The 13,171-nt window shown below is 47.0% G+C and overlaps 1 protein-coding gene across 4 annotated transcripts in view; it reads right to left on the bottom strand.

Moving 5' to 3' along the window:
• The window catches only part of KCNH1 (potassium voltage-gated channel subfamily H member 1), a 176,121-nt gene that overhangs the window by 142,921 nt on the left and 20,029 nt on the right, over positions 1–13,171 (bottom strand). For all 4 annotated transcript variants that reach the window (XM_062622679.1, XM_062622680.1, XM_062622683.1 and 1 more), the window contains exons 4-5: positions 10,803–10,931; positions 977–1,095 (exon numbers count right to left, since the gene is read on the bottom strand). In XM_062622679.1, coding sequence (XP_062478663.1) covers positions 977–1,095; positions 10,803–10,931 — 248 coding nt within the window. The remainder of the gene's footprint in view (positions 1–976; positions 1,096–10,802; positions 10,932–13,171) is intronic.

The following is a 13,171-nucleotide window of genomic DNA, read 5'->3' as shown; positions in this document are numbered from 1 at the left end:
TCACTCAGGTCCAGACTAAGGTTTGCTAAGCCAAAGAGAACCACCTCTGACTCTTTGCCTTGCATTCTACTGCCTATATTTTAGCGTGAACTGCAGTTCAAGGGTAGGCTTCTCTAAAGAGAAGGAAGGATTATTTGATGCTAAACCCTGAGTAGGATTAAGAGGGAGACTATTCCAAATTCCAGGACACTAAAGCAACCTCAGGTTGGACATGTGATAATCAGATGGCCATGCTGCCACTAACACTGTTTAAGACCTTCTCTAAGCTGTTTTTACATCAGGGGGAACCCTGCTGCTGGCCCAGGAGACAGCTACAGGAAACTCGGGACAGTCTCTCCCCCTCGTGGCGAAAGCCCTACAACCCCAAGTACCTCCTGGAGCCTCCTCTGCCTGCTGCTTCACTCAAAGCCTTGAGAGTCTCCTTAAATCACAAGGTTTCATTCTCCTGATCTGGCTGCAGCGTTGCTTGTGACCTCTTACGGGCTTTATGGATGGGATGGCTGTAAGTCAGACATGCGTTTGAACCAGTCTGGAAAGCAGGACAGGGATCCCACTGAAGAAGAACCGGACATCAGTGAATGCACGCAACAACCATGTCAAGGATCCTCCAGCATTTCCTTCTGTACTGGCCTGTTTCTGTTCCCTCAGTGTTACACAAGCGGATAGTGCAAGACCCCTCTAACATCAAGGTTCTCAGAAGACTAGAAACTAAGCAAGAAAGTATTCCTTCAGTGATCGTGGCGTTATCATACTTTGCTGAGATACAGAACACACCACCACAATTAGGTTAGATGAGGTCTTTAGGACACTTGTTTCCATTGCACTGTCATGGGACACATTTCACAGCACACATGCCATGTTCTGAGCTCCTATGCCTGCCACCAGCCTGGATCCCCAGGGCAAGGGAGGCACAAAGACAACACAGCCCAAGGGTTAAACCGTTCCTTCAGGGTCTCTCAGGGAAAGCAAACGTTACCTCAGCGAGCCGTGAATGCTTGTGGACGTTCTCTCCTTTCTGCACGCTGGGAGCAAGCTGCTGCAGCACACCCCGGCTGCTGGTGAGGGCACGGGTCAGGCGAGCAAACTTCCCCCAACCTTGAGGAAACATGCAAGATCACACGGGTTACCACAACAAGGAGCCGCAAGCGTGTCCCAGAAAGTCTCTCAAACAAGAAGAGAATAAAACCAAAGGTCAACCCGAGTTAACTGCTTTAACATTGCCCGTGACGGAGGGCAATTTAACTGAGCACCACCTAAAAGCAAGTCGTAAAACAGGCACCAGGGTGGCAAGGTGATAAAAGCCAGGACTGCAGTGCCCTGGTATTCAATGGCCCTCCAAGAGTGCTGTTACACAAACTGCGCCTTTTGTAAGGATAAACGTCCACTTGACGGCTCCCTTCTGGTAAATCCGGTGGGCCGGTTTGGACCTGCAGAAGACACTCCAGGCTAACCAGGCCGTAGGACTAGAAACACACACAGCGAAAATTACAGCTGCTTGCAAGAGAAATGAATCTGCCCTCAGCTGTATCAGCCACAGATCGAGCGTAAGCAGAGGAATACACATAAGATAATAAAAAGCAGAGCAGACAAAGCAAAACAAAATCATTCATTTTATCCTCTCTAAACAAAAGGGAGAAACACACAAATACATTTTCTCAAGCTCTAATAAAACACTGAGCAGCTTCTGGCAGGGAAGTCAGATGCTGAATTTTAATTCAGAGTATTTTTTACAGTCCTTTCAAATACCCCTCCAAACAGAAGACCCTGAATGACAGTCACAAGAGCTAGTTACAGCTACAACCTTTAGGAGCAGTACTTTGCCACAACAGAAAGTCAGGCAGAGTATACACCCGGGTGGTTTTGGTACTCTCAAAGGGAAGTATCAGGGCATTTAATCCCAGTTTTGACAAATGCCAGCACTACCTGGGAACTGTTGGGCAGCGTCACCTCCTGCTCCAACAGAGGATGCTCAGATTCAGCCTTGATGAGATTGGCAGATTCAGCTCTTACTAGAACCTGGTTCCCTCCACATGATGGGTTTATCACCACAAGAAATGACCCCATTAGCAGTGACTGGTTTTAAAGAGCACTCTGAAGCTGGCCCTGCAAGTACCTGTCATTACAGGAATACGGGTGGTTACAATACTGCCCAGTACTTTAAACATATCCTTGACTGACATCAAATTTGGATGGAGTTTGCAGGAACATATTTGGTAATCTGAGAGGTGAGAACAAAAAAATAAACTACATGGATCCAGCATTGGACAAGATCTTCCAGGGTACTGGAAAGAAATCTGAAAACAGAGGTTAGCATCTTCCCCTTTACGAACATGAGCTCGGTGCATTTACTAAAGGCAAGGGCCAAATTCATCAGACCTCTGCCAAATCAAGAATAAACCTGAGTATTTTCATATGCCTTGAAGCATGTTTTAAAGCCAGTCTGTCACTGGTAATTTAAAAGCCAAGTTGAGCAGAAACTGCCAACCCTTTCCAGCAGTGTTCAGCAACAAGCAGAATGAACGATTTCCATCCTGATAAACCCATGTAAGATTAGCTGCTATACCAAAGGACTATTCCTTAGAGAAAGAAGTCAACATGACAGAACCTCAAGTGCGGTCAGTTTGTACCTGGTTAAAACTCGACCCAAAGCACTTGGTTTCTCACACTGCATCTCCATGGAAGGTGGTGGGTTTTGAGGTTGTTTTTTTTTAAAGATACATTTATAAAGAGTATTCTTTCTCTGCTGTACATGAACAAATCCAACCAACTGGCAAGCTAAGGCTTGAAGGACTTACTATCTTCACAGTAAGGCCAACAGAGGTTATGGAAGAGGTGGGAGAAACCATTCATAATGGCTGATCTACAGCTGCCATAAAACAAACTAACCTTTGCAAAGCCAACACAGCTACAGCAATTTACATCTAAAACTTCACTTTTGCAGAACTTATGTGTCTGCACTCCTATGCTTTTTTCCTGCTTTACAGGACCACGGCAGAAGGCTACCAGCATTAACATATTTTCTGCAGTGTAAATCAGAAAATCCCAGCCTGGTTTGTGCTGGAAGGGACCTTAAAGCTCATCCAGTCCCAATCCCCAGCAAAGAGCAGGGACACCTTCCACTAGAGCAGCTTGCTCCAAGCCCATGTACAGCCTGGCCTTGAGCACTGCCAGGGATGGGGCAGCCACAGCTTCTCTGGGCACCCTGTGCCAGCGCCTCAGCACCCTCACAGGGAAGAGCTTCTGCCTTAGATCTAACCTGAACTTGCCCTGTTTCACTGTGAACCCAACACCCCTTGTCCTATCACTCCATGCCACTGCAAAAAGTCCCTCTCTCACCATGTTTCCTGTAGCCCCTTTAGGCACCGGAGCTGCTCTAAGGTCTCCCCTTCAGGAGCCTTCTCTTCTCCAGGCTGACCCAGCCCAGTTCTCTCAGCCTGGCTCCAGAGCAGAGCTGCTCCAGCCCTCGCAGCATCCCCATGGCCTCCTCTGGACTCGCTCCAACAGCTCCACGTCCCTCTTGTGCTGCTGCCCCAGAGCTGGATCAGCACTGCAGGAGGGGTCTCCCCAGAGCGCAGCAGAGAGACAGGATCCCCTTCTTCGACCTGCTGCTCACGCTCTGGGGGTGCAGCCCAGCACACGGTGGGGTTCTGGGCTCGAACACACAAGGCCGGGTCACGAGGCGCTTCCCGTCAACAAACACCCCCAAGTCCTTCTCCTCGGGGCTGCTCTCAACCCATTTCCACCCAGCCTGAGTTTGTGCTTGGGACTGCCCCGCCCCAGGAGCGGGACCCTGCGCTTGGCCAGGCTGGGGAGGCCCGAGGGGCTTCCTGCCCCTGGCTCCCTCCGTACCTCCGGTACCCGAGGGCAGGAGCAGCCGCCGCATCCCAGCCGGGAGCCCAGCGCGCTGCGGCGGGCAGCGGCCGCCCCTGGCGCTGGCCATGGTGCTGAAGAGAGCGCGGGGCGCCCGCAGCCCGAGCGGGCTTGCCCGCAAGAGCGGGAACACGGCATCCGCCTCCCTCCCCAGCCGCATCATGTGTTTAGCGCCAGCTAACGCGGGCAGCCCCTTTTACTAACTCCAAACAGAGCGGTGGGAAGGGCGTCTTCTGGGAAGAGTCAAAATTTGGTTCCAAACCTGATGACAAACTTTTAGGTGTTATTTTCTTCCAGCCACTGCGTTTTCTAACAATTGTGCTATTCAGACATAAACAGGGAGAGCAGGGAAAGCAAGCACCTCACCCGAGCTTTCTTGCCAGACATCTCCGTGGCATCATTTGTGGCTATGAATGCTGAGCATCTCTGGGTACCTCCTCCTCTTCCCAAGAGTCATCTCCTTTTGCAACATACAGCTTATCCCATTCCTCCATCCTCAGCATCCCCTATTAGCACCATCCCTGCCCTACATGTCGCAAATCTTGCTTCTGGGTGCATAAATGGTACATGAAGGAACATTAAATCTCTCACCATATATTCCAAACTCTGATCCAAAAATAAAGTAACTGTTTGTCATAAGCGATAGACTGTGTCAAGAGACAGGGCTTTCGAGCTTGGCTTTTGGAACTAGTGCTGACCTGAAAATGGCAGGCTGGGAATGCCTACTCTAACTCTCTCCATACATTGGGTACAGCACATGAGAGCCCAGCCTAGAGATGCACAGGCCCCTGTGTGATAATATGCCTAATGCCAGGCACTGAATCACTGTGCAAATGTCCCAGATGTACGAGTCTCATCTTTAGGACAGAAAACCCTCCTCCTTTTGGTGAAAGAAAGATAAAAATGTGGGAACTCTCAAGCATCATTATAGCAGACCTGCAGATTGTGACACAGGAAAAACAAAATGAAAAAGAGAGCATGCCAGTACTAATCCTGTCGAAGGATAACTCCTCCAATACTGCTTGAAAAGACAGCAGTACCTGTTGAATTTACTGCTACTTTTCTTCCACAAGCCTAAGACAGACACAGCCTACAGCAAGTCAGATATTCATCCAGGGAAGACAGGTCAAACAATAGACTTAAGCCATCGGACAGAACATAAACATTAAATTCTAAGGGTCATGGAGCTGATTACAGGAAGAAGAGGGAGCTTTCCAAGACAAGGAACTAGGTTTCAGAATATACTGATGTTAGCCCTTCTAGGACATGGGGATGAGATGATACAGGTTAGGACTTCTCTTTCAACACAAGCAGTTGATATATCCCTACATCCACTCTTTTCCTCTATAAATAGAGAAAATACAAATTAAACTGAAATCTAATGACCCTAGGTGATTCATATACAGGTAAGAGCTCACACAACAGACAAGACAGACTGCAATTCAAGAACCAAATACAAAGCTGGATGCCAGCCCCATGGCTGCTTGCCTGTGCCTCTGCCTTGGATTCTAACCCATTTTTATCATTGTTTTTTAGTTCTGCAGAAAACATCATGCAGGAACAAAGCAATGAGTTGGCACTAAAACATCGCCGGCTTCAAAAGGATGAAGAGCCTTCAGGATTAACAGCACTGATTTCAGCTCTCCTTAACCCCATGATGCTCTTCTAGTTTTCCACCATTTCACTGCAAAAGGCTGAACAGAAACTCTCTGAAAACACCCAGGAAGACAAGATGCCTACAATGGGGACAACTGTTCCTTCCGCATGGGGAAACATGGCACTGAAATGTACCTTAATGATAAGATGTTTAACTCATCAAAACTTCTCTTCTTAGAGAGATGAAACTTCATTTAAAAATGCTCGTTGAAGAAAGCAGTCTTCTGTAGTCTGAAGTAAACTGCTGGTAACTCAATCCACAACACAAGTTGTTATTTATTTGCAGGTAGCTATTTGCTTTCTACCGCTCTCCTCCATTCAATCACAGCAACTCATAAATTCAAACATCAGGAACGGTGGCAGTTACAGAACCCTTGTTATCAAGTCGCTGATCCATGACTTATACAACCCCTAGAGCCAGAACAAGAAGCCACCACCTGCTGGAGAACCAGCTCTTTGTTCGTAGGTCTATTGCTCACACAGAGCTGTGTAAATGCAAGTAAATCCTCCACTCAAACCACCTTTGTTTTCTTGTACATCAAAGGTCCCTGCTTCCATACACCATGCCTCCCTGTGGTCTTAACGCTCATTCCCTTTGAAACTTCATGACTAAAAGTCTCATTTTTCCATCTGGGAAAGCAAACCAAAGGATGCTTTTTAATATCCTCACCACTTCCCTTTCATTTGTTTCCTTTTTAAAGAAAACATTTCATCCAGATGAAAGCAGAGTAGAACGTCATCAAAACATTTCAAACACTGGCTCTGCTCATATAAATACATCTTGAAAAACAGAACCCAAAGATGAGACCGCAACAAAATAAAAGAGAGGAAAGAGACAGGGGAAAAAAGGAAACACTTCAAGTTTTCCCTGAGTTAAGATGAAGGAGGCAATCAAAATGTTATCTTCTGTGGAGCCCTGCTTGTGATGCTAAGGACAGCTTAACTGCGAAATGCAATAAAGCTCTTTCGGCAGAGGAGATGGGAACTGATGGCAACTACAACACGGGAGGTTACAGCAGCTGGGAGGCTAACAGCCATTCTCCTACATGATTCGGTGATGTTGAATTTGATCACCTTTTTGGATAAAAACTAAGTATCAAAAGCAAAAATGAGGAGCCAAAGCATACTTCCCAAGCTTTGATAGAGCAGCACAGATGAGGCTGAGTACGTTCACACTGTATTCATACATGCAAAAGCTGTTCAGGCAAACTTCTTGCTAAGTACACAGGGTGCAAGCACTAACTCTATTTCTCCGATCTAATTCTTGTTTTCATGGTGATGCATTCCACTTTATACACCACTCTCAAACATCTCATACTTGGCGTACGTAAAAGTCACATACGGACAAAATGCATGAATTCCAAACATAACACATGCTCTAAAATCCAGCTAAGAAGGTGACCTATCACTTCACGAGCCGAATTTAGCTCTGCTATAGCTTGATTTTGCCTACTTCTATTCAAGTAAACCTACTTTTGCCTGATTTTCTAAAGGGGCAAGCATACAGGGACGAGTGGAAAGAGCCTGTTTAAAAACACTGTCTCATCAACATCGCTGACACCAATTTTAAGTTGCTTTATTTAGAACGCACTATTTTTAAAGCTGCTGCATTTAAACCCAAATTTACTTCACCTCTGCGGGAGTCCTAAAATAAACATCTTCCAAATTATCTGAATCAATTCACAAAGACTCCAATTAGAAGGCTACTTTCTACCTGACTTCAGAGAGATTGGTTTCATCTCTTCCAATGTCCGATGTTATCAATAAGAAAGAATATTAAGTATGAAAAGCGGTACTGGGAACTTTAATCTCTCTGAGCCACCTCTGGGTAAAAGACACCCATTTGGTTTTATGGACAAGTCAAGCCCCTGTCATTAGAGCTCAACGCTTTCCACTCAAGCAGTCACTACATCATTTGCAGCTGAACAATCACGCTTGAAAAGGCCAGCGGGCGATAGAAAACTAATATATACCACAGCTAAGCAGGTTTAGCCTGACACATTAGCTGCTGTTTAAATTGATCACGTTCTTGTACTACATTATGTTTTTCGCTACACAGACATAAAGGCATTGATTTTGCAGAAACTTCAATACTTTATGCTCTGCCATCCGGCAACCATGCGAACAGCACATTGTTAATAAAATATTCACGTTTGCAGGCAGCCTATTACAGATTAAGTGGTCCTATGGACAGGAAGCAGATTTAAACACAGTAAGAAAGCATGTGATTAAAGCCGATTGAAGGTGAAAGAAGGAAAACCAATGGATTGAGCAATCGGGTGGCAGTTGCTTCAGTCGAACAATACATCTCTAAGCTCAGTGTTAGGTTTGCAGATCAGGAGTTCACAATATGAGAAACATCCCTATGGAAATGGCTATCTTTCCACAGCCTGCTGCAGAATTCCTATGGAATGTTGTACACAGCACAAAGAGTACGACCTCCTCAGCTCAGGTCTGCAAAAGCAGCAGCAGTTAATACAATTCTAGTTTATTTAGAGCTCCTAGAAATGCTTTTTGCACCTTCAAGAATCCTAGAACCCAGTGCGGACAAACATCTGGCTCTCCATAGCTGCCTTTTTCATCCCCTTACAGTCTGCAACTGCACAATGGGATTTAATCTTCAAGACAGGATCATGCATGTAAAATTCCTTGTTTGACAAATCACTCCTTTTCCAAGAAACTGCTCATCTAGTCACAAAGCAACTGAGACAACATCACCCCCCGAGATGCCTCAAAATTCCTACAGCCAGTAACCCAAGGAAGAAAGGAAGGTGTAGGGGGTAAATTAGGGATTAGAACGGGATGTGCAGTTTCATTTATGTCATGTTTGATGTGGGTATAAAGCAGCAGAGGACTCTTCATCACCATGAAACTGGTACAACTTCATTAACTTCAGGAGATACAGAAATATCTGGAAGATTCATTTAGTGGATGAACCCTTTTGTACATGAAGTCACAGCCCTTAGGGAAGGGGCAGAAGAGAGCTGTGAATCGGTGGCCTCTAAATAATACATCCAATTCTTCTGTCTGCAACTTTTGGTAGTCACTTTGGCAGTTTCCATAGGTCAAATGGCACAGCTACAGGTTGGGCAGAGAAGCGATTCAGAGCAGCCCTGCAGACAAAGGCTTGGGGGTGCTGGCAACAGAGAAACTGAACATGAGCTACTTCAGTATGCGTTTGAGCCCAGAAACCACCTCTGTCCCATCCTGCATCCCCAGAGCGTGAGCAGCAGCTTGAAGGAGGTGATCCTGCCCCTCTGCTCTGGTGAGACCCCACTTGCAGCACTCTGTGCAGTGCTGGGGTGCTCAGCATAAGAAGGACACGGAGCTGCTGGAGCAAATCCAGAGGAGGCCACAAGGATGCTCAGGGGCTGCAGCACCTCCCATATGGAGACAGGCTGAGAACATTGGGGCTGTTCAGCTTGGAGAAGAGAAGCTGTGTGGAGACCTCAGAGCAGCTTCCAGTGTCTGAAGGGGGCTACAAGGATGCTGGGGAGGGACTCTTCATCAGGGACTGCAGCCATAGGACAAGGGGTGATGCATTCAAAGGGAAACAGGGCAAGTTCAGGTTGGATCTAAGGCAGAAGCTCTTCCCTGTGAGGGTGCTGAGGCGCTGGCACAGGGTGCCCAGAGAAGCTGTGGCTGCCCCATCCCTGGCAGTGCTCAAGGCCAGACTGGACAGGGCCGTGGGTGACATGGTCTGGTGTGAGGCACCCCTGCCCATGGCAGGGGTTGGAATTGGATGAGCTTTAAGGTCCTTTCCAACCCAAACCGTTCCATGATTCCATGAAATAAAGGAACATTGCTTGTCACCTTAATTTCTCTCTGAGCTGGTGCACTTACATGTAGGCTTAGTGCTTTAGATAATGGAACTGCTCAGAATTACCATGATCCCTGTAAGAACAGGACAAATTCAAGATCCAAAGGAATTCTGGTTTTAAGTTACTGCTTCCTTCCTTTAACGTATTCCTCTTGGGAAAAAAGATATATAAAATAAAAGCTGCAGTATGTCCCTGTGTTGTAAGTGAAGGGCAAGCTCCTTGCACGAGACTGCACATCCCTAGCGCATTCAGAATCTTCTGTGAAAGCAAAGGGAAAGAGAGAGCTACCGCCCCTGCCAAAGCCCTGCTGACCAACTGACCGAACGAAGCAATGGCCTTCACTCCCAGCAAACAGATGGGAGGCAGCTTTACTGCATCGTGCCTATTTGTCCTTGCTGGCAGTGCTCAGCAGGGTACAGGGATCACCACTAAGAAGGGTCAAAAATCCTGTGGACCCAACCTTTGGGACAAGAGGGGGATTTTCAGCTTTATTCCAGCAATGCAGAACCATCCAAACAGCATTGAAGAGAGTAAAAATCCACCCCAGAGCCCAGGAGAGGGTCTGTTTGTGGAGTCTGTACTTCCTTTTCTTCATGGGAACAGGTGTTTCCACTTTGAGAAACTATGCTTTTAAAGAATAACATTTTGAGCATAAATGTAAATCAGTTCACCTTCACCGTGAGCTTCCTGTTTAACTTAACGCCACAAATATTATTAGAGACTGCAAAAATGCAAACAACAGAGGAACTTGCATCTTTTTCACCCCAGAAGACACAAGTCTCTGTAACTCTCCATACGGGGACAAAAGCTCTATTTCTGACAGGACCTGAACCCGAGTGCATGTTCCTGCTGCCGTCACAGCCGAGTTCCCTTCCAGGTTTCCAAGGGTGTAGCGCAGCAAAGGGTTAACACTAAAACACAGCTCCAACCTGATTCAACCTAAGATGATGGGAACCTCTTCACAGACTAAACTAGTCCGTAACTTTAGTATAAGGAATCCCACCATAAGGGTAAATAACATCAAGCCAGACAGAATGAAATGATTCAGATCTTTGGTAGACTCGGCCAAGGTTAATTCCTCTGGGTTTCCATGCAGCATCATGCACAGTCTTTACAGGGCCTAAGACCCATCAGTTCCCTCTGACACAAAGATGCTGTGCAGCAACACTGTGACTCCTTGAAGACTGCAGTTTGGATAAAAAATGAATTTAAAAGGAAAAGCAGTACCTATTTCCTAAGTAAACTCTGCTGCCTTTGAGGTTTCCTTGGCAATACCCCCCTTTCCAGTGCAGGCCAGAGCCAATTCACTTCAGAAACCAGCAACCTGGAGGCATGTCTACAAGCTATTTGAACATCTACTTCTTTGGATTTGATACTTAAAGGACTTCCATCTCTTTCAAGACCAGGGCAAGCAAAGGGAAGCAGCGTAAATAAGTAACTGTGAAAAAGACCAACCTTTACATGAGTCATCCTCAATGGGCTGCTTGAAAGCCGTTATGTCATTGAAAGTGCAAAGAAACAAAACCACTTTATCCTGCTCGTTTCGGATCGGAGCGATCTTCACAAAGAACCACACAGGTGTTCCTGGAACGAAACACAGCAACAAGCTGGTCAATGGCAGGGCACAACAGCCAGGGTGCTACTTGAGGGGCTTACACTTCAAAATCAGCCATCTGTGAACGTTACTTTAACGGCACTTTTATTGCAAACACCCAGTAGGAGAAACGGCAAAGCAGGTGCCAAGAGCCTTCTCTGCTCTGCCTCTGGGCAGCTTTGGGATCTTCAGGTATCACAAGTGTGAACACTTGAACTTACCGAGTGCTCTGGGATCTCCTAATAGAAAAGTCCCACGTACATGCAAAGAGTGCGCCACAACTGGTCCGGTGATGGTGAGCTGTGCTTAGACCAGGACCACAACACAGAGTCTCAACTCAAGAGCATGACCAGTTTGGCCTCAGATGTCTCTGCAAACAGGGAGCACTAACACCTACATCAGGCTCAAGAGGCTCTGTAAACCCATCATGCAAGGTAAAACCTTCCGTCCTGCCTTGTCCTGAGCCTGCTCACCGTCACTCCGGTGTGAAGCAGGACTCCACTGAATTTAGGAGAGGAGAAGCCATCGGGACCAGACCAGGGGTTATGGATAAGCTAAGTCATACTGCACAAAACTCTGCTTTTCCAATTACTGTAGCAGCTAAACTAACTGCTTGAGAGCTCAGAGCCTGCACATCACAGGGAAAGATGGTCCCAGACAACGGGGCCAACATAAGGCAGAAAGAGCAGCAGGATTCTGACCATCTGGGAAAGCCAGAGCAAACAGCACCTCACGTCGTTTCCACCACTCACGCAGGAAAGCCTCTTTCAGAGAGGGGGATCTTGGAAGCCGGTTCTTTTCTTTCACAGGACAGCCCCCTTGACCAGAGATCAGATCTGCTTGCACGTGAGCTGCTCAGCGTTTTACCATGAGCACTACATGTCAGTAGTGAGGTGCACAGTTATAACACGGGCTCTTTGCTCTTCCTGACTGTGAAAGGGTCACAAGGAAACCTCAGGGAGCTCACAAGTTCAGCAAAGCAAGCAAAGGCAGCTTTTTCCCCAGCTATATTCATACAGCAGAGCTTGCTGCTCCCAGTGCCTCACCTGGCTGCTTCCCAGCCTCTGTACTTAGCAATCTTTTCTGGCCACAGCAAGCCAGGGCATCTCCAAGACCTGTGGACAACTTCCATAAGTGAAGCTCAATTCCTAAGGCTCCTGCTGTGCCTGCATAGCACAGGCAGTTTCCAGCCCTGGCTGAGATTCCATGCCATATGTACAGCCACCTCTATAAACAGCAGGGTAGATGATGCATGGAGGCCTCTGCTCAAAAAAGCAGAGAAATCCAGATGGAATCACTGATGGCTACTTCTGAAGCAAGCCTGCATGGCAGCAAGTATTTCAGGGTCAATAGATGTATTCTTTATTCACGAGCACACGTTCCTGAGCAACCCCTTCCAATAAAGTAGGAGCGAACAGAATACTAAATGCAAGAAAAGATTCAGCAAAGAAACCGTGCCAGTAAAATCCTCACTACCTTGTTAATGCCCTTAGAGGACACCGCCACAAAGCGGCCAACAGTCATTTTCAAGACGGTAACACCCTTCACAGCACCCTCGTACTCTGGCTATTTGTCAAAGGCATGCTGTCATCTCCCTGCATGATTATGGTAGCATTATGGTGTTGCAAGATTTTCCCAACAGGGTCTGGATGCAGCAAGAGGAAAGGCTTGTCCCGATTACCTGCCGAAGGCTGCTGCAGGGCACGGAGCTTGTATCAGCAGGGTTCTTACTTTCCGACTCCCTTGACTCCTATTCCTGCGCTGCGTTATTTATAACAAAAAAGAAACCAAAACACTCTTTTACCTAGAACCAAGTGTAGATCTCAGTGATGTGCCCCACGGGCAATGAGAAAGAGACAGGTACCCTTGAGAGCCAGCAGCAGGCAGCACTACTTGGGTACCCCTAAAATTCCCCGGGTGCCACGAGCAGGGTGTGTTCCAGGGCAGAAGGTAAAGCCAAGGTGGCACACGTGCCCTGTGCACATTATCTTCCAGCCTGGGACCTCCCGAGTAACACAGCAACAGCAGAAAGAAGTAGATGGAAAACTGTGCCAGGCCATGAACCTGCCTCCGTAACATCAGTCAGCACTGTCCCCAGTATTTTGGCAGTGTACTCCCCACCATCTTCTCAGTCTCTTTTGTGAAGAGGAGACAAGTAAATACAATATATATAAATATGGAGGGTAACCAGCAGGTAGAGGGGGTGATCCTGCCCCTCTGCTCTGCTCTC

This window comes from Pezoporus occidentalis, unplaced genomic scaffold (genome assembly GCF_034315485.1).
Source record: "Pezoporus occidentalis ecotype Australia unplaced genomic scaffold, CSIRO_AGI_Poc_V1 ctg245, whole genome shotgun sequence".
NCBI classification, from domain to species: Eukaryota; Metazoa; Chordata; class Aves; order Psittaciformes; family Psittacidae; genus Pezoporus; species Pezoporus occidentalis.
The sequence above is the reverse complement of the archived record's forward strand: the minus strand, read 5'-3'. Positions and strand labels throughout refer to the sequence as shown.